The 20,277-nt window shown below is 39.2% G+C and overlaps 1 protein-coding gene and 1 long non-coding RNA gene across 2 annotated transcripts in view; one reads left to right on the forward strand and one right to left on the reverse strand.

Moving 5' to 3' along the window:
- Positions 1-308: 308 nt before the first annotated feature.
- The window catches only part of RSRC1 (arginine and serine rich coiled-coil 1), a 165,981-nt gene continuing 146,012 nt past the window's right edge, over positions 309-20,277 (reverse strand). The window contains exons 7-9 of the mRNA XM_082224561.1: positions 3,946-4,052; positions 2,232-2,378; positions 309-1,220 (exon numbers count right to left, since the gene is read on the reverse strand). Of these exons, the coding sequence (XP_082080687.1) occupies positions 1,119-1,220; positions 2,232-2,378; positions 3,946-4,052 (356 nt within the window). The 3' untranslated portion in view covers positions 309-1,118. The remainder of the gene's footprint in view (positions 1,221-2,231; positions 2,379-3,945; positions 4,053-20,277) is intronic.
- LOC309533366 lies at positions 11,429-19,149 on the forward strand. The gene is made up of 2 exons (XR_014220172.1): positions 11,429-15,169; positions 15,279-19,149. It is a non-coding gene; the product is annotated as an uncharacterized lncRNA (long non-coding RNA).

A 20,277-nucleotide genomic window follows, 5' to 3' on the forward strand; every position in this document is an offset into this window, starting at 1 on the left:
CAATTTCACTCACCCATCCAGAGGCTCCTCCGACTTTCAAAGCAGGGCTTGAGGGCTGCCACTGGTGGGAGTGGAGAGAGAAACTGAAATGTCCTTGCACATGTGTGAAATAGTACACACAGTACTTTGAATCTCAGCCACTATTGGGGAAATAGTAAAATGTGGACACCGCCAAAGAGGAACACCTGCTTTATCAACTAACAGCAACCCTCCTTTCACTGAGTGGAAGTTTGCAGTGTCTTTAATATGACATTGTTTGCCACTCGTCTAAAAATATCCAAATAAAACTCAAACGGGAGACTGAAGAGTGCATAGCTCAAAATACTCTTTTATTTAAAGAACCTTGAATTGTTAGCAAAGCGTACTTAGTAAGATTACACTGTCGTTATGTAGTTTAGGGATAGTTGGTGCCTTTCCTATACAACTGCCAGTTTCCAATTCTTATCAAGGAGCTCCATGCCTGGACTTTGAATGAGCATCAATGGGGAAAGTGTCACAGAATCTAGTGGTATGTTTCACCCTTAGAGCACAGAGCTATTAAATAGTATCTTAATACCTTACAATTGCATCTATATAACTACACACTGGAGACAGTTTAAGAATGAAAACTGCAAAACACCAAATGATCTCTTCTCTTTCCCCTCTATTTGTCTGTGTCCTGTATTCAGAATAATTTGTTGAACAGGCAGCAAAGCATATGATTACATTTTAATAATGATAGAGAACAGAGAAAGTTAGGACTTGCCTGCTTCTGTTGGGAGGAGAGAGGTATTAAATTGTTAAGGAAACAAATCCTAAACGTTCTTTCCAACGGGACTGAATTTTGTCAAAACACCACCAGGATCTCTCAGCTGCCTTCAGGACAATAAGGCATAATTTCTTATATGCAGTAATTTAGCAGATCTTCCCTCTCCCTCTCATCTCGCCTTCATTCTACCCACCATCCATTCAGATACGCGCAGTTATGCTAAGACAATTCTCAATTAAAACAATGTTGGCCTCAAATAGAAGCCAAGGTAAAAAATTTATTTCTTGATAGGCCATGCTTACTTGGACACTCATCCAGTTTTACCACTGGATTTTTATAGCACAGAAGACACTGAAATTCTGTAGGCTATTTAATTCACCCAGGCCACAGGACTGCCCATTAGCCTCTCTTGACGAAGAGAAATCAACCTCTGGAACCATCTTTCTTCTGCTTCTGCCTTGTCAACAAATAGCTGTAAGAGAGGAAGAAAAGATACAACATGTAGACATTTTGCTGAGGATTAATATTTGTGAGTATTGAAAATACCCCATAAATCCATTGCCAGAAACCTCAAGCAATCAGTAGTGCAGTGGAAAACCCACACTGAGATGCCCTCATCAAAGTTAGGATTTTGTTGTGTTTTTCCACGGATTTTCAGCATCTGTCAAATTGTGGTACGATCTGCATCAGGTCTTAGCTTAGAGCATACGCCATATATCTGTACCATGCCAACTGCGTAACCACAATCACTATCCACTTATCTAGGCACTTTTGAGGTCTGGCATCACTATCTATAAATTAATCCTGTGTCACATCACTGGATCCTTCAAGCATCTCTGTAGAATTGGAAAGATCTCTGCTGCAGCAAGTGAAGAGTGCCTACAAAGCCTGAATCTAATTACGGTAGACAGAAGTTCAGGAAGATAGGTGCTTCCTCCAAGTATGCTAAGAGCATGTAAGAAAGACAGATTTCTATATTCTGATGTATACAATGCAGTGCGGGCAATTCAAAGGAAGTTATTGAAATGTGGGTACGTTTGTATACCATAATGTAGCTAAAAAAGCTTTGAAGTAATAAATGGATGCAATTTTCAGAATACCCTTTTTAATACTTCTTAAAAAGAGAGGCCATCCTCTGGAATGTAAGTGAATATGAGAGGTAAGACTGCTTCCCCCCTCTCCTCCCCCCCACCCAACAGTTCATAAGTCTGAAAAATAAATAGAAGGAATGAAAAAACCCAGATTTAGCTCTACCTAAATCTGGTTATAGCAATTTGATTCCCATATGATTCCCACATTTACACGGCAATGCGCATGCTAATAGTTCTAGTGTTAAATGTTTTGTGAAAGTTGTTGGACTTTATTCAAAATAACCAGCATACACATAGGAACATATATACACATAGGAACATAACCTAATCTCTCCCCTTCCACAAGAACTTTGTTAGATAAAGGCTGTTGTAATAAGCATAACCACACTCACATTAGGATGGGCTAGTGAGTTTTCATCTTGGTATTTGATAGCAGTAGGAATAATTCCAGGCACTGTTTCTTTTTCAATAGATGTGAGAACAGAACTTCCCAGTTCTGCTGCTGCAGCTTCGCTTTTGACTTCCGCGGGTTCTGTTGCCTAATTGAGAGTGCAGGGTAGGGGATAAAATTCACACACAATCTTCATAGTCTAATTAATTCCACTCTGAATAATATGAGAACATCATTGTCCTGTGACAGTAGACTGATAGTGAGAAATATACTGAATAACAGGAATTTCATGTTAAAGAATTTTGCCTAAACTAACCCACCATGTCTATTTTAGTGGATGCATGGAAGCACCAGAATGCCTTGGAACCTACAACTATAGACTGGACAGAAGCCAGTTTGAGATTCTGAACTTGCTGAATTCTAGAGCAAGGAATTTCATTTATCTTTATAGGATCCTAAATCCTAAAGTCTCAAAACAGTTGTCACAAATATTTGTGCATTTCTCTTATGAAACCAAATTAATAAGATAAGGGGGGGGACTGTTTCCAAGGGCTCACAAACTAATATATATCTATTTGCAGCAAGGGATGCTTTATCATATAAGACATATATAGTGAAAACTGCAAAGGCCTGCTTGAAGAGATAGGATACTATGCTCCAGCTGAAACTAGAATAGTGCTTCTGCAATAGTTCTGTAGATGACTATGGCACCGTCTAGCTCAGTCCTATTTACCCTGACTGGAAACAGATCTCCGGGGTTTCAGATGAGCTTTTCCCCGCCGTACATGAAGATTTCAACAACTGGTCATCCACGTGATACACACAGCACTTATCATCTTATTTAGCATCCCCCCCCAAGAGTATCCTTTCACTCACCTTTTACATGACAAAGGGCATGCATTTCCTGACACACAGACTAATTTCAGTGTTGGAAAAAATAATGACTGGAGATTCCCTCCAAATATAGTTTGTCCAACCCGCACCTAACCCACAACTCCAGTGCAGGAGAACTCCCTCTTAATCATCAGCCCAAAGATCTTTGGAATTATTACTGCTTCAGATCTGGAATATCTTTATCTGTTCATTTGGGAAAACGTGATATGGTAAACCGCCCCGTGATCTTCGGATGAAGGCTGGTATAGAGATTTAATAAACAAGCAAGCAAGCAACATTCATATGGCACTGGATTCAGAGAAGACCCCACACCTTGATGTGGGGTGGGAGTTGGAGGGCTGATTCGGTCTGGCGGTAGCTTCTCCCATTGCAATACATGCTGCTCCACATGACCTTGACAGAGGAGGGCCTTCCCAGGGTGATGCCATCAAAAAGGGGGAAGACAAAAAGCCCTCAGATGTGCAAAAAGCAGCCTTGTATTTCTCTGTACCCAAACTGGCAGTTTAATAAGTTGGATTGCTATATTAAAAAAATACGGCATTTGTGTCAAAAAATGTCAATACTTAAAAGCGATACCTGTGCCTTGCTGCAACCAGAACACACTAACTGAATTAAGCACATTATTGTTGACAAAACCTGCATTCCTTTATTGTACCTAAATGCAGAATCACATCATTATGGGATCCATATATTTCTGATGACTGGGATTAGGATTACCAGTATGAAAGTCAAAGTCAATGTCAATGTCAACTGCATTAATGTACCGGCTTTCCACCAGCTCACAAGGGGCTCTATGCAAAGAAAGAAGATTGAAAACTTACCTTTTTGACTTCTTTACTTGATCTGAATGTCTGTGGAACAAAGGAGTCACTTTCAATTGCTTCAATTTCTTTTACTCGTTTCACTTGCTCTACGAGGCTGGTTTGGTCTATAGAAGAGGGTATAATGTCAGTATAGTTTAGCATAAGCTTAAGATCAGCACTGTGCAATATTCTTCTAAAGTATTTCCTCTGCTCGAAAAATGGAAAACTCTAAGGTAAGTGATGGCTCTGCCAAGGAGAAATTATTCTTATTTTGTTCAGCAAAAAAAAAAAAAAAGGATAGGAAGGATAAAGCAGATTCTAGACAATGGAATTGAAATATTTGCCATTTACACCAGATACAAACAGGATGGCGCTGCTGAGAAAACATCTGGTAATCATGAGTTTGATTCCTGTTGCAAAGAGTACAGACACCCCCCACCCTCTGCCCCACAGTTCAATATAATGCCAAAAGAAGGGACTTGGCATTTTGTTTCTTGACTCAATAAAAAGTCCCCTAGCATCTGACCACGGTTTGAGCCTCTCAATGGGGTTCCACCTACCACACTGAGAATCACTCCAAAAAAATGATGGGTAATTCTATACAGAGCCCAATGTATCCCTAAAGTAGCTCTCTGTATGCTTATTGCATTCATGTAAACCATGTTAATATTCCAGCACTGCTTTATGTGACATTTTAAAAAGTTTTTCAATCTTTTAACAATTGAAAAAGTTGAAGAATGTGCTAGAGTTAGGAAAATTTCATTTTACAGACTCGCTTGTTTCCTTTTGAGCTTCACTGTAATAAATATGAATGCTGCATTTTTTCCACTTCTGTTGGAGATGAAATTAGTAAGATCAGGCATATATATACTGACAACAAAAAGATCCATCAGAAATTTAAATACCATACTTTGATCCACAATAGGAAACCAAATAGAAAAGTTCTTCAGATAACATAAGTATTCAGCACACACTAAGGAACACAATAGTCTGTGATATTTGCTGGACTGAGAAAGGTCTCTGGACAATCTGGATATATTTTTGGCACCCTTCCCTTTAAAATGTCAGCACTGTATCGTGCTAAGCCCATCAACTCTTATCCAGAAGAGCATTCCAGTATTTATGTGGACAAACAGTACATACAAGTTTTATTATACGTAAAAGCTTTGCTTGATCAGAGGCAGACAGAACAGAACCTTGCACACTATATAATTTAGAGCTACTCTATGTCAGTCAAATAACCAAGGAAATTTAAAAGAAATTAATGTTGCCGTACATAAGCAACGGAAAGAAATTTAGCTCTGCTAATCTACACTTTCGAACGACTGGACTGTAGCGGACACAGAAGGCTAAGTCAAATGTCTCACTGTTTTTTTATGCATCCACTGAGTACAGCCACCACCACTGGTATAATGTCAACTTATTTAGGTTTAGGTTTCTACAATGTTGTCATTCAGGTCACATGTTGTCCTTTCTCTCCCACTGATGAACTAGTATGGGACTTGTGAGACACCCTTGCCAGTCACTCCTATGATGGAAATGGTATCAAGATTTTATAACCACGCATAATCAAAAAGCCGGATACTGTCATGACAAGCTGCCTTCGATGCTCAGGTATATCTGTGTCTGCTTCACTTATGGTTTTTCCAACACCGATGACAGATATCTGTGTAAGAAAAAGTGTATGCACTATATATAAATATATTGTCACAACTGACAAACATGCACCTGAATGTTTTTGTAGTTTAAGCATTCAATGGGAAAACCGTTGTAGACAGGTTTGACCTTTGGTATTGGCGAGTCACAATGTGGGGAACATGGTCCCCAAGAGAAACAAAATCACAGAATGTTTTCCAGAATTACTTCAGTGACATTAACTGGATAAAAATGGACTGGAAGGAAGCTGTATCCATTAGTCTACAATATTGTTGACAAACACATTATTGGTATATAAAATGACTTCCATATAGTGTTTGTCAGATGTCAGTAGAAAGGATATATATTTCATAGTAAAATCAAAAATAATGGAGTCAGAAAGCTAAGAGGGTAGAGACAAAAAAAATCAATACTAACTCATTGGACAGCAAGTCCTTTCACTCTGGTCAGACTGAAAATACAGAACTATTTGTATCAGTGACTGTTGATGCCATTTTTCATACATAAATCATTCCTTCTATAAGAATTACAATTAAGCTTGCTCCCAGTAGCTCTGTTCTTTTTATCTTATTACTAATGCGGGTGGGAAAACTTGGAGAAATAAGCATACATGGGAAACTATCAATGCACTTGTGTGGGAGGCTTGTCAAGACCTTTTTGTGATAACCTTCAGTTTTAATGTGTCTGCTCATACAGGCTTACGTCTGTAAGTCAACACAATCATACAGCAGCAGTAACCTTCTGAAAACAGCAGGTGGCATTGTATTACCAGTTAAACCACAATGCATAACAGAAGGGCTTCAGAGGCCTTAAGTATCCAGAATTCATCTTATTTCAAAAAACCAAACATCTTTCAAGATTGTGACTCCTTTTGTTTTAACTTAAGAATATTTGTATTAATGATTTCTTTTTTGTGTGTAAACCTGGCTTTCGTAAGTACCTTTAATGTATGTGCTGTTCCTATTTTTAGGGGGGGGGGCAGCTTTTTCAGTGGCTAACATGATATTGTTGTTGTTTAGTCGTATCCGACTCTTCGTGACCCCATGGACCAGAGCACGCCAGGCACTCCTGTCTTCCACCGCCTCCCGCAGTTTGGTCAAACTCATGCTGGTAGCTTCGAGAACACTGTTCAACCATCTCGTCCTCTGTTGTCCCCTTCTCCTTGTGCCCTCCATCTTTCCCAACATCTTTTCCAGGGAGTCTTCTCTTCTCATGAGGTGGCCAAAGTATTGGAGCCTCAGCTTCAGGATCTGTCCTTCCAGTGAGCACTCAGGGCTGATTTCCTTCAGAATGGATAGGTTTGATCTTGCAGTCCATGGGACTCTCAAGAGTCTCCTCCAGCCCCATAATTCAAAAGCATCAATTCTTCAGCGATCAGCCTTCTTTATGGTCCAGCTTTCACTTCCATTCATCACTTTAGCTTTAACTATACGGACCTATATGGCTAACAGGGTATGTGGCATGTAGCAATTACACTTCACAAACATAATTAGGAGCTCCAGCACAGCCAGAGAGGAAGTAAAAGGGGGCAAATATTTCTTTTAAAAACAAAAACATAATCTATATAATACAAAATGATAGAAAACTAGTATCTTGTGAACCACTCTATTTAAATGTTACAACCCCAAAAATGGTATGCCAAAATATGCTTATCAGACAATTTTCTAATAACAGAACTCTGCCCAAGGAAAAGCAACAAGGAAAAACAACAAAGAATCCTGTGGGACCTTTTAAGATTAGCAAATTTCTTACAGCATAAGATGTTGTGGTCTTCTGATATAGCTGTTGCAGTGTTTTAAAGGACACTGCAACAAGAAACCATTAAATTACAATGTTTCAAGCGGTTCAATTCTGTCACCTGTGGCTTGAATTGGGCTAATGGGCTTTTATTACATTACACGTGTTAATTAGCTTACCGATGTCAGGATGTTTGTGTTATCGTTGATGCTGCTTTGTGAATGGTCACTGTTAATAATAATAATATAATTGTCGCTGTCTGTGCTTTCTGAGTCTCTTTTCCCTCTGGCCTCACTGTTTACAATCCCTTCCAACCATTTGTGTACTTGTATGTATGTCACTCAACATCAAAAAAAACGAAGATCATGGCCACTGGTCCAATCACCTCCTGGCAAATAGAAGGAGAAGAAATGGAGGCAGTGAGAGATTTTATTTTCTTGGGCTCCATGATCACTGCAGATGGTGACAGCAGTCACGAAATTAAAAGACGCCTGCTCCTTGGGAGAAAGGCGATGGCAAATCTAGACAACATCTTAAAAAGTAGAGACATCACTTTACCAACAAAGGTCCGTATAGTTAAAGCCATGGTTTTCCCAGTAGTGATGTATGGAAGTGAGAGCTGGACCATAAAGAAGGCTGATCGCCGAAGAATTGATGCTTTTGAATTATGGTGCTGGAGGAGACTCTTGAGAGTCCCATGGACTGCAAGAAGATCAAACGCATCCATTCTTAAGGAAATCAGCCCTGAGTGCTCACTGGAAGGACAGATCCTGAAGCTGAGGCTCCAATACTTTGGGCCACCTCATGAGAAGAGAAGACTCCCTGGAAAAGACCCTGATGTTAGGAAAGATGGAGGGCACAAGGAGAAGGGGACGACAGAGGATGAGATGGTTGGATAGTGTTCTCGAAGCTACAAACATGAGCTTGACCAAGCTGCGGGAGGCGGTGGAAGACAGGAGTGCCTGGCGTGCTCTGGTCCATGGGGGGTCACGAAGAGTCGGACACGACTAAACGACTAAACAACAACAATGTATGTCACTGATTTGTTAAGTCTTTTTAAGAGGTCAATGGACTCCGTTGGCTTTGTTGCAACACACTCACCCTTCTGAAAACTGTCAAGGAAAAGGGGCTTTAAAACACTTACTGGTAAGCATCAAAATAAGTTCAACATATACAGTATCCCTACTCAGCCATAAAGCCCTCTGGGTGACCTTGGGCCTGTCAAGGCCACAAAGCATAATCTACCTCACAGGGGGTTTGTGGGGGTTAAATGACGATTGAATGCCCAGGCAGCATGGATCCCAAAGGGTATTGGGAGGGGAAACTGCCAGGAAAGGAAGCTGTGGGGAGGAGGGGGAAAGGAAGAAGAGAAATGTCACAGGTCCGTGGAACCTTCTCATGTGGCCACTTTCTTACTCTCCAGGTTTCTGCCCCACGGCAATAAATATCTGAGGACGCAAGAAAGCAGGGCATTTTCGGTGGCAGCCCCAGTTCTATAAAACACATCTTGGTACCATACATTTTAACCTAGGGCTAGCAACTTTTTTAAAATTGAAAAAGGGCCATATTTTATTACTGAGCAACAATAGAAGGGCCAGCAAGAGTGATCCGACCCAACTGAATGAATCCTGGATAAGTCAGGACTTGGGAAAATAGGCCACTTAAGTCTCCTTTTCAGTGTGAGAAGCAAGATGAGCTTTGACCCAGCAACTCTTCCTTTACTCACCTCAGTTGCTCACCACCTTCTCTCATGCTTTAGGTCTGGAGCTAGCACAGCTAAAGTGCATAAGAGTTGTGGTGATGTCTCAGCCAAAGCTTTTCTTGCTCTCTGTTGCTGTTTTTTAGCTTAAAAAGATTTCTTCCTCGTGTAAGTCACATACATAGGTCAAATGACACATTAGGTTTTATCCAGCATTGGTCATACTCAGAGTAGATCTATTAAAGTTAATTGGCCTGACAGGTCCTTTAATTTCAGTGGGTTTACTCTGAGTAGAACTTAATTGGATACAATCCCTTTCTTGTATTGGGTAAATGTACTTTCATTCAGCAAAATGATTAAGATGTTACACCAATGTTAACTCAGTGTTTTCCAGCCACCTAATGTGTATATAAAAAAGACATATAATTACAAAGAAAGGTATAAGAATTCATAGGACAAAATGGTACAGAACATCAATAATATCCTGAAGGATGCTGGACGTCTGCTGCATTTTCACACACACAGAGAGAGGCTGAATAAAGTTTCATCTTGCAGCATATGAGCAAGCCAGACTGCAGCCTCTGCTGTTGCTGCTAGCTGTCCATTTTAATTCTTGAATTCTTATTGACTCTAATTAAAATTCTATAGATGGAAGAGCTGTAGGTTTCTCAGGAACTTGCCAGTGAATGTTGTCTGCCAGCCATCTCCAAACACCCCATAACCACACACAACCAGCCTGTCAGGAGAGCTAATGCAGACATTGTGGGGCACACCACATTTGTCACTGTGGCTAATATCAGAGATACTCAGCTCTTTTTTTCTCAGCACACAAAAGCACGATATGTAATTCAATGCTCAATTTACCCTTGTCTCGTAGGAGATTTCCCCCTGCTAATTGATAGAAATTAAGCCATTAATCAAGCCACTAGCCATCATTCAAACCAGAGAAGATGAATACAAACTTTCATCATAACCACCTTCCCCATTTTAGTGTTCATTAGCATTAATTTTTAATGCAATTATGCTATTCTTTTACACTGAGCTCATAAATTACTGCTCTTTTGTTGCTGGTTGGCCTTGTAAAATCCAAAGGTAATGCTTTGTGCTCTGATCTTAAAGGCAATTACTAGCTTCTTCTATCTTTTATATATCCATAGTAAAAAAAACAAACAACCCAAAAAACTTTATATAGTATATATAACACATCTAAAGTATGTGGCTTATTACCAATATATAGCATACACATTGTAGTTAGACATGTAGGTAGACAGAAAGAGAATACAAGCACACAGAGAAAATCACTAAAAGGGTCATATATATACATAGGCCACAGAGCTTAAAAAGAAACTATTCAGTTAGAAGCAGCTGTGGCTCTCAGTAGCTCTCATTCAGTTCAGTTGCACATACTTTTATTCTCTCCCCTCCTCATATAAGTGAATAACTGGAATCACTGCCATTCCCTCCTCCAGGGAAATGTAAAACTGTGACGTTGGGCACATGGCTGGGATGAAGGCAAAACCAGACCACCTCCACCCCAACCAACACTGACATACAGTGAGAGGGGGTTCTCAGGGAGCGCACAGTGATGCACTGCCTAGCCCTGGTGAAACCCCTACAATAAATGGACCTTCAGTGTCAGCCCCACCTGTGGAAAAAACACGGGCATTTTGTTAACATTAAATAAGCACGACTGCAAAAAGCACCCTGCTTATAATCAAAGATGTGGAATGCTAATATTAAACAGATAAATTAAGCAACAAGCCTTGGGAGGCTTTCAGTTATAATTTATCCTAATTGGAAAAACAGCAACTGCGCAGACACATTTTTTTCATGCTGCTCATTTGCTACACATGTGCCACAAGATCAAATGAAACTTTCAGAAGACATGAGCATATATATCCCAGAAGAACACAAATTGCCATGTGGCAACATGTGGTACAAGAACATGGTTTTACTTTAATTCAAGTAATGATCCATCATGAGGAACCACACAGAAGTTTGTTATACATCCAGCTGTACCATCCATATATATATATATATATATATATATATATATATATATATATATATATGCTTTCGTAGATTTTCACGGGTACAGGAATGCAGGTTTTGGTGTCTTCGGGTGTCTTCCCGTGTAAGAGTCGGGGTGTCTGGGCGACGTTTCGACGAGGTCTCACTCGTCATCTTCAGGCTGGAGCTTTACTGGCTGGAGCCAGTAACAAGAAGCCGAAAGCTCCAGCCTGAAGATGACGAGTGAGACCTCGTCGAAACGTCGCCCAGACACCCCGACTCTTACACGGGAAGACACCCGAAGACACCAAAACCTGCATATATATATATATATATATATATATATATATATATATATATATACATATACACACACACACACACACACACACACACACACACACTCTGCAACTGCTGGCAAAGAAAGCCTGTAGAAGAATGCAGATGTATAAGAAATGCAGATTTACAGGAAACTACTACTACTCTGTGCCATGACCCCAAAGTAGCTCAAGGAATCCTTGATCTCCCTACACTATTGATAGCTTACAGCTGGATTCCCAGCAGAGATAACAAAATCAGTGTGGATTACAAAATACTTTGACTCTTCTGATAGGTGCAGTAAATGTTCTTGTTTTGGTTTCTTGTGCAGTTTTTGCTATGTATGATAGATTAATGTTTACTGATTTTTTAAAAACATGTTTTGGGGTTTTGTGTTTGTTTCAGTACTAGAACAGATCCATCCTGAAAAACGGGGAAAGTGGAATACAATTTCATTATCTGCCTAAGGGGTCACTCATAGCTACAGCCTTACGTCTCCGAAGAAAAGCTTAGGATACAGTTAACATGGAGATTCAAATGCTTGCTTTGTGCTACTAGTTATCTTCACTGTTATTTGTAAAATTCCCTTTCTCAAAGAAATTACCATTAAGAATCACTTGGAGTCAATCTGATCTTGTTCATACAGATGAACAAATTGACAAGTTGTTGTTGTTGTTGTTTTATACCCCACCCATCTGACTGGGTTACCTCAGCCACTAAGAGCAACTTCCAACATATATAAAAACATAAAAATAGTATTTTTTTTTAAAAAAAGAAAATCAGACAAACAACAGTTGGCTTATTTCCCAGTGGCTGCTGTTTATTTCATAGCAGGTAAGGTCCCCTGGATGGTTAAGTCCGGTCAAAGGCGACTCTGGGGTTGCGGCGCTCATCTCACTTTTCAGGCAGAGGGAGCCAGTGTTTGTCCACAGACAGCTTTCCGGGTCATGTGGTCAGCATGACTAAACCACTTCTGGTGCAACGGGACGCTGTGATGGAAACCAGAGCGCACAGAAACACTATTTACCTTCCTGACGCAGCGGTACCTATTTATCTACTTGCACTGGTATGCTTTTGAACTGCTAGGTTGGGTAGCAATTTCCCAGGGGCTACTGTTTATTTCATAGCATTCCATACCAGAATAGACACTGCAATACAGAGAGGTTGGGATAATATTTTATATATGTAATGTTTATTTTTTATTTTAAAGAAAGCAAACATTAAATAAACAGATGCTCCGGCGAGGGAATCATAGTTCATTGCACACAGAAGGCCCCAGCTTTAATCTTTGGCATCTCCAGTATGATACCAAGTGGCTGGAAAGGAGTCTGCTTGGAACCCTGGACAGCTGAAGCTGGTCAGTGGAGGGAAAGAAAGAAAGAAAGAAAGAAAGAAAGAAAGAAAGAAAGAAAGAATCCCTCAATTTTTATGGGCTTAATGCTTTCATTGCCCTGCAGCTGCTATGTTCTCTTAAATCCAGGTGCTCAGTTTGGGAGCTTTCCTTTTGTTGTGCCTCATCCAACCACAGAGAACTTATACTACAATCAAGTGTTATATAAATTTTGTTAAAATTCTTGATGTTAGCCTGCACCCATTGAATGTGTGCTGAACCACCAGGGACCATGGATTCATATCTTCCAGTTTGACTCAAGTTTTGGGGCATTTACCTCAAACTATGCTAGACATTCAGGTAGTAAAAGTGTTTAGCATTTAATATTCTGCTGTGAATTGTTTTAATTGATTTTAATACTGTATTACTATATTGTTGTAGCCCGTCTTGGAGCTTTATGGTGAAGGGCGGGTAAGAAAGCCTATAAATAAATAAAATGACATTTGAAATTACCACAAGATTGATATGACACAGGGAAGTAATCAAAACTTGATCTACCAGGACAATTTGTTTACAGAATATACTTAATCCATCACTTGATATTCTGATTAAAAATGATTGGCACTAGGCAAACAACAATTTGTACTTAATGGATTACAGACTTGTTAACAAATACTCAAACATAATTTTGTGTTTGGCATTACATCCCACCACTTGTGTACCAGATGCCAGTGACCTCAAAAATCTTATGGAAGGCAGCAATTGTGAAGTCTGCAGATGTCATAAAATAACTGAAAGTAAGAATTGGATATACACAGTAGATGGTGATAACAGGAGAAATCAGAACAATTGTTACGTTTCTCCTCTGCTAATGCAAATAATCTTAATGAGCGTTTCCTCTGACCTCCATGCAGTATCCCATGTGCTACAAAAACAGAGCTTTTCACTCTTGACATCAGCCCATCTTGCCTATCTTAAATTAGAAATTATATTGGTAAGAAACCTTGAAAGCCCTGGCAAAAGGTGTAATAGCAAATGAACATTAGCTTCAGATATAAGGAGGAAAGTTTGGCATCAGAAATATCCCCTTGCCATATGGGGAAACATGTTAACTTGAATTTGCTATTCTTGAGTGGGAGATCAGGAGAAAGGAGAAAGAAAAGACAGAAATGGAAGAACAATGAAACTTGAGATAATTCCTTGTGACATGCGTAACAGCTGCCAAGGAGACAATCGTTTCACCAATCTCATAATACGAAGTCCTCTTAGATCCATCTGTAAAGAAATAGGTTGCTCTAGCAGAACAGAGCTGTGTGTAGCACAGAAGTACAAAGCAGAATGTGTAGATTATTTACTTAACTTAAATAGTGTTAAATCAGAAGATTTTAAAATTATGAAATATTTTAACAACACACAAACAAACAAACAAACAAGCTATAAGCACTTCACATTTACATTTCACCATAAACTGCTTCCTTAAAATGGCTTACATGATTTTTGAATAACTTTCACACTTAGGATCTAAACAACCAGGAAACGAATTCCAGAAAAAGGTAACAGCCACTCAGAAGACATCTCTACATGCCTCTGTTATTCCTAAGTGACCAAGAGAGGATGCAAAGAAGAGGATAGTATTAGCTGAGTGTAGGGATTGTATGCCACCAAGTTAATACAGAGCCACATTTAGCAGCTTTTGTTTTAACTCCCTCTACTAGGGATGAGAGAAAATTTCAAAGTACTATTCTAGAATAATCACTCCAGTTCTTAAGGCTGGAGTGGGGAACCCTCTCCTCCCCAACAATTAGGGTGTTTCTTTTAAGGCTTCCATAGGTGACAGTGGAAGCTTTTTAGAAGCACAATTGCTGCCTGGGTGCATTTTCATATGAGGGTCTGCAGCTAAAGAACGAAGGGCATGTGCTGCCCCCTCCCCACCCAAAAACTGCTGCTCCTTTAGCTAGGCAATTAGGCTTGAAAACAGCTTTCCTTTGGAGCCAATTTGAGGCTTTTTTCAAGCCTAACTGCCAAGACGGAGAAGGCAGCTAGGGAGTAGGATATTAACCCTCCCAGCACCGTGGGCTGCAGTCTTCAAGAAGATCACCACCTTAGCCATTTAGCTTGGGGGGAAAGCTCCAATGTTTTCTTCAAGCCTAATTGCTTGGTGGTGGGAAGTGACAAAATATGTTTTGTGTGTGTGTGTGCGAGGGAGAGAGAGAGAGAGAAATAGGTGTGGGTGTGAATAAACTGCTGTGTGTTATATACACACTGTGCTATTTTTCCAGAAAAAGAGGTGCCAGAACTCAACATGAACACCTACCTTGTTCTCTTATAGTGGCAATGGCACCCACCTGAGAGATGCCAGAACTCAGTTCCAGTGAGCTCCAACTGAAAAAAAGCCCTGGTTATATGCGAGAACACATATGTGTGGATTCTGTAAGTGTGTATGACCAAAGAAGAGGTGTATCCACTTTTTGCATTGGCCCCACCCAACACTGGTAAACAGATCCCAGAAGTCAAAATAAAAAAATTCCTTCCAGTAGCACCTTAAAGACCAACTAAGTTAGTTCTTGGTATGAGCTTTCGTGTGCATGCACACTTCTTCAGATACACAGATCCCAGAAGGTTAGTTATGAAGGAATATGGTGTTTGCACATAAAAAGGTTTCCCACCCCTTTCTTATAGAAACATTATTTTTTTTGGGGGGGGGGTTCAATATTAACATATGATGTGTTTGTGAAACAACTAAGACAGAGAAAAACATTTTTATTATAATTACAAAAAAAACCAAAACCATAAAGGCTTTTCATTCACAGAATGGCTTATTTATAGATGCCAGAGTGATTCATTAGCTCGGCAAACGTGGACCATGAGAACTACAGCAGAACTGTAACCCGGTTTTTAAAAGTGCAGCTTTTCAAAGGTTTTGATTCTCACCTCAGGGAATCAACTACGAACAATGTACAATTTTTTTTAACGAGTTCTTCTTATTTTTATGTCACAAAGCATTAATTGACCACAACTGATAAATATTTGGTGAACTTTTGATGATTTGATTTTCCCCATCAATGCCTGCAAAACTGATAATTATATCAGAAACTTTTCATTCGGCAGTCTTTGTTCTGCCTACAATCTAAGGGCAAGATCAACCTCTGACCCATATACATGGAGGGCAGGCACAGCATGTGTAAAAGACTGTGGGCAAGAACCAAGGCAATTTTTAAATATTGTATAGCACAAAGCACATCTATAGGTGATTTAAAAACAGCAAATTATAGTGACAACCACCACCAGAAAACCAGCTTTGGAATGCTTCAATATTGCTGCGCAGGTACTAAACTGAAGGAGGTCAAGGATTAAACATTTGTGTACTGTATAAAGCTGGCCAAATACATAGTAGCCTGTATGTTTCATGCTGCATAATTCCAAGCAAACTAGAACAATCCATGGATAAATCTATCAAAGCAAAGAGATAATGTCTTGACAGAATGTGTACTGACAACCTGAACAATCAACATGCTTTGGCCCTAAAAATAGCAGGATAGCTGGATTCATGTATAGGATGGGCATATAGACCTTCCTCCATTGATTAGCATGATTAGCATGCTGAGGGTGGATGGATTGCGTATCATGTTGGGTGTGTCTGTGTGTGATTGTGTTTGTCTGAATTAACAACTGGGCTATATATGGCTCCATAATAGTTGAGCATGGCACTGATCATCCTGTGTTTGGAAGGTTCGCAATGTTACCTCAGCTACGATTTGTGCCTAAATTTGGAGCAAGCAGCTTCACTTGTTGGTCTGCTTCACTCAGTGATCAATCTACCACCTTTATATTAGCTTTTTAATGTTAAAATTGTCATTTCCCCACTAGTTTTGAGCACATATTAGAATGACAAGCTTGATGTTATTCCTCTCTTTTAAATACACTACAGGGTGTTGCACTCACATAATGTATTGGTGTATTTATAGGAAACTGTTTCTGGCAGTGATCAGGTAATAGTTTTTGACTGAATTGATTATTCACTGACAGTACTCAACTTAGCCTTGCAAATGCATCAACTATGTAATAAGGAACTATTAAGACCATTGATTTTCTGATTTCAATTGATAGCTAACAGGCCAAAGCTACACATCAATATTTGCGTAACTAATACCCAAGAGCTAACAATTTTGACAAATGAAAACCTCAATAGGCCAAACAGTGCAAATAAATGGAAATTTAAAGCCTAACCCTCAGAAATTTAAATGAGGTACTTATATTCACGATACATATTAGTCTACAGGTATCTCATGATGACATGAGTTAAGGGAATAGGCACATACATACATTTATTTTTAATCTAAAAGACAATATATAAAAAATGTAGGGGGGCCTAAGAAGTCCATTTACTGCTCATAGCATCCAACCCATAACGTTTGAAGCCTTATGTAGAGATGTGCTGCAGTATTATTAAAAATAATCATCTTCCAGGTAATTATAAAATATTTAAAGCCTTCTCTAACAACCATGAATTTAAATGAAACCCATAACTTGCCCAAGGTATTGCTGACCATCTGTTTATATAATTCACCTAAATGTTGAAGATGAGTTTAAGCTACTTATTCATGCACTTTAAGCACGTGGGATCTTATTTCCATAATTAATTACCTTGGGCTCCATTTATTAGAAATTCCATTGTGTTGCGATAATGACACAAGGAAGACAAATATGCCAGAAATATGCCAGAAAGCACATACAGTGGTATATCTAACTTGGGAGGACAAGGGCTGTATTAGAAATGTTCATGATCCCAATAATCAGAGGTTCCAGACAGTTCTCTGAAGCCAACTGGCAATAAAGCAGCTGTAGAACATCTGTAGACTCTTAAGGAAGGTCTTTCGGCCTGAAAAGCCCTTTAAAGCATATCAAACTAATAATATGGATTTATGTTTTCATCTTGTGAGGTAGCTGCGGGTGCCCCTTGCAGTTTCTGCTAATCGTCAAGGATAACAGTGTTTTAACACAAAATCTCCTTCACAGCCCATTTTCTTCAGTTTTGAACTTGCAATCAAGCCAATGCTAAATTGGTAAGACCGCAGTCCTTCCAAAGCCAGATGTAATTTCACAAACAGATTTATGACTTTGCTGCATTAGGTCTGTGAAGAAAATGTTGTAAATAATGCAACTCTGAAATCATATCCTTTCAAACTGACAGCTATTACTTCAGATTTTCTGAAGCTCTGTATTTAAGGCCCGCTACTGCTAAACCCTTAGTTTGTGACCATCAGCAGGATTGTAAAATAAGACCATTTGGCAGCTGATCAAGAACAAAGAACTACTAAGACATGCTTCTCTGCCTCCTTTGCTGGCAGGAAGATGCACCCCCCCCCCCGGCAATGTAAGACTGGCTGTAACCTTTAGTCAAAAACAGGTTTATGTTAAGTCACACTTTGATAGTAGAGACAATGTTTTAACATAGAATATATAGATAATCAAATAAATTACAAACGGATCAAGGGAAAGTAGGAGAGAAAAGATATGTGGACTGGGTGCAATTCTCCTCTCATGTCAATCAATGCAGACCCAATGCATTCCTTCATTTCCAGTAATATCTAATAGTAGAAGAGCCCTCCTGGATCAGGCCACCCAGATCAGGTCATCCTCTTCTTACTGTGGTCAAACAGATGCTTATGGGAAGCATGCAAGCAGGACTTTGCCGTTCCTAGCAACTGGTATTCAGGAACATACTGCCTCCAACAGTGGAGGCAGATTATAACCATCATGGCTACTAGCCACTACTAGCCTTATCCTAAGGCTACATGGTGGCAGGAGAATCTCTACAACTGCAGGGAAATGGCCTTCACAAAGAGGAACATTTTTTTGTTAAGCTAGCCGGCTACTCTGCAATGGTAGGTACATGCAATGTACAGCCTGCCCCTGACCTTTACTGATCAATAGAGCCCAATATTAAGGACACTTCTCATTTTTATAACCGTTAAAATGAAAACAGCGTTTAACAAATAGCAGAGGTTTCTTGACATATTGCCATTCCAGAGTTGCTCTTTTCTCTCTTTCTTCTTTCTCAGAACTTCAGCTTCACAATATTATTATACAAGCAATCTCACATCTGGATATATTAGAAAAACACAAACCTATAAAAAATAGAGGAAGAATAAGGTCTTACTGGCAAAACCCTATCGTTGGTGATTAAAATATAAGCACGTTTTAATGCCTCACAAAAAACGTCCGTGATTTTTATAATGATGAAATTGCAGTTGGTGAATTATTTATGTCAGATCAGCACTTATTAAAATTTGTCCCTTTGACTTGTCTAATATTCCAAATAGTTAAACAAGCCATGATCAAGCAGCAGCACCAGGAGCCAATACATTAAAGATTGCAGTCTCTGCTCCTTTCTCACATCTGAAGAAAATTTGACTTTTCAGCTTTTCCTTCCAATCCAACCTCAACCATTCTGTGGTCATTATACTAAAAATAAATAAAATAAAACTGGTGGTCTACCATTTTGGCAAGTCTATCACAAGTCAAGTAATATGAAAGTACCACTCTAGAAACTGTTGCACAAGTACCGCAATGCACTCGGCAAAGTGTACAACAAGTAGTGTTTAACGATATCTGCACAACAAAAGGAAACAGAAATAAATTGTTCCATTTGAACCAATCCAATACACATTCTTAAATGAACCAGTCCTTTATTGATTCCATCTCTCCCCCAATTTTACAGCTGGAGAACTGAGACAGATAAGTAACTTAGCATATTCATGGCAAATAAAAAATTAAAAATTCAAGCACACCACAAACAACTTACAACAGAAATATTAGACCTCAGATTAGTTACTTGCATACTTATGTGTTGAGATGGAGATACTGATCTGTATCAGTTAGGAAACATCCTGTGAAATTTCACAGATGTGGTGGTTATTTTGGGAGCAAGGACAATTCCAGATACTCCTCAACAATCAACTTGCTAACTTCTCTCCCCAATCAGTTCCCAGCCCATGCTACCATACAAAGGGCCTCAAGTTCTTGCCTACAAGATATTTCTTTCTATTCTTGATGAGCTCCTGCTAACTGAACCTAACATCCAAAACACCATTAAAGAAAAACCATTTGACTCTATCCAAACATCTTCAACTTGGCAATACTACATAGCTGAGAAGGCTAGGTAAAATGAAAGGAAGTTCTGAAAGGCAGAGAAAGGGTGAGCAAGGAGGGGAAGGAAACTATGAAATGTCAATCATTCTTCTAACTACTATATGAAAGGCAAAATTTAAAGTACACAAGAATATTCAGTCTAATTAGCAGCAGGTCAAGGTGAAGACGAAGAGCTTGCAGGAAGGGATCAGTTTATTTTATTTTTTGTTGAAGAAGAAATCTTAAAATATAAAAACTGAAAACAGGTGAAGATTTTTGTTTACATATTGCCATGCAATTTTTGGCGGCCATAATCCATAGTTAACCACAAACAACAGTTGCCACAGAATAACAATAAGACTTGACCAATATTAGCAGCATTTCTTAAGGTATTTCAATTTTTTGGGTGCATCTGTGTTCTATATGTTGCTTTATATTAAGCTGAATATCTCAAATAATGTACACCATA

This window comes from Podarcis vaucheri (assembly GCF_965113315.1).
Source record: "Podarcis vaucheri genome assembly, chromosome: 5".
Classification (NCBI taxonomy): domain Eukaryota; kingdom Metazoa; phylum Chordata; class Lepidosauria; order Squamata; family Lacertidae; genus Podarcis; species Podarcis vaucheri.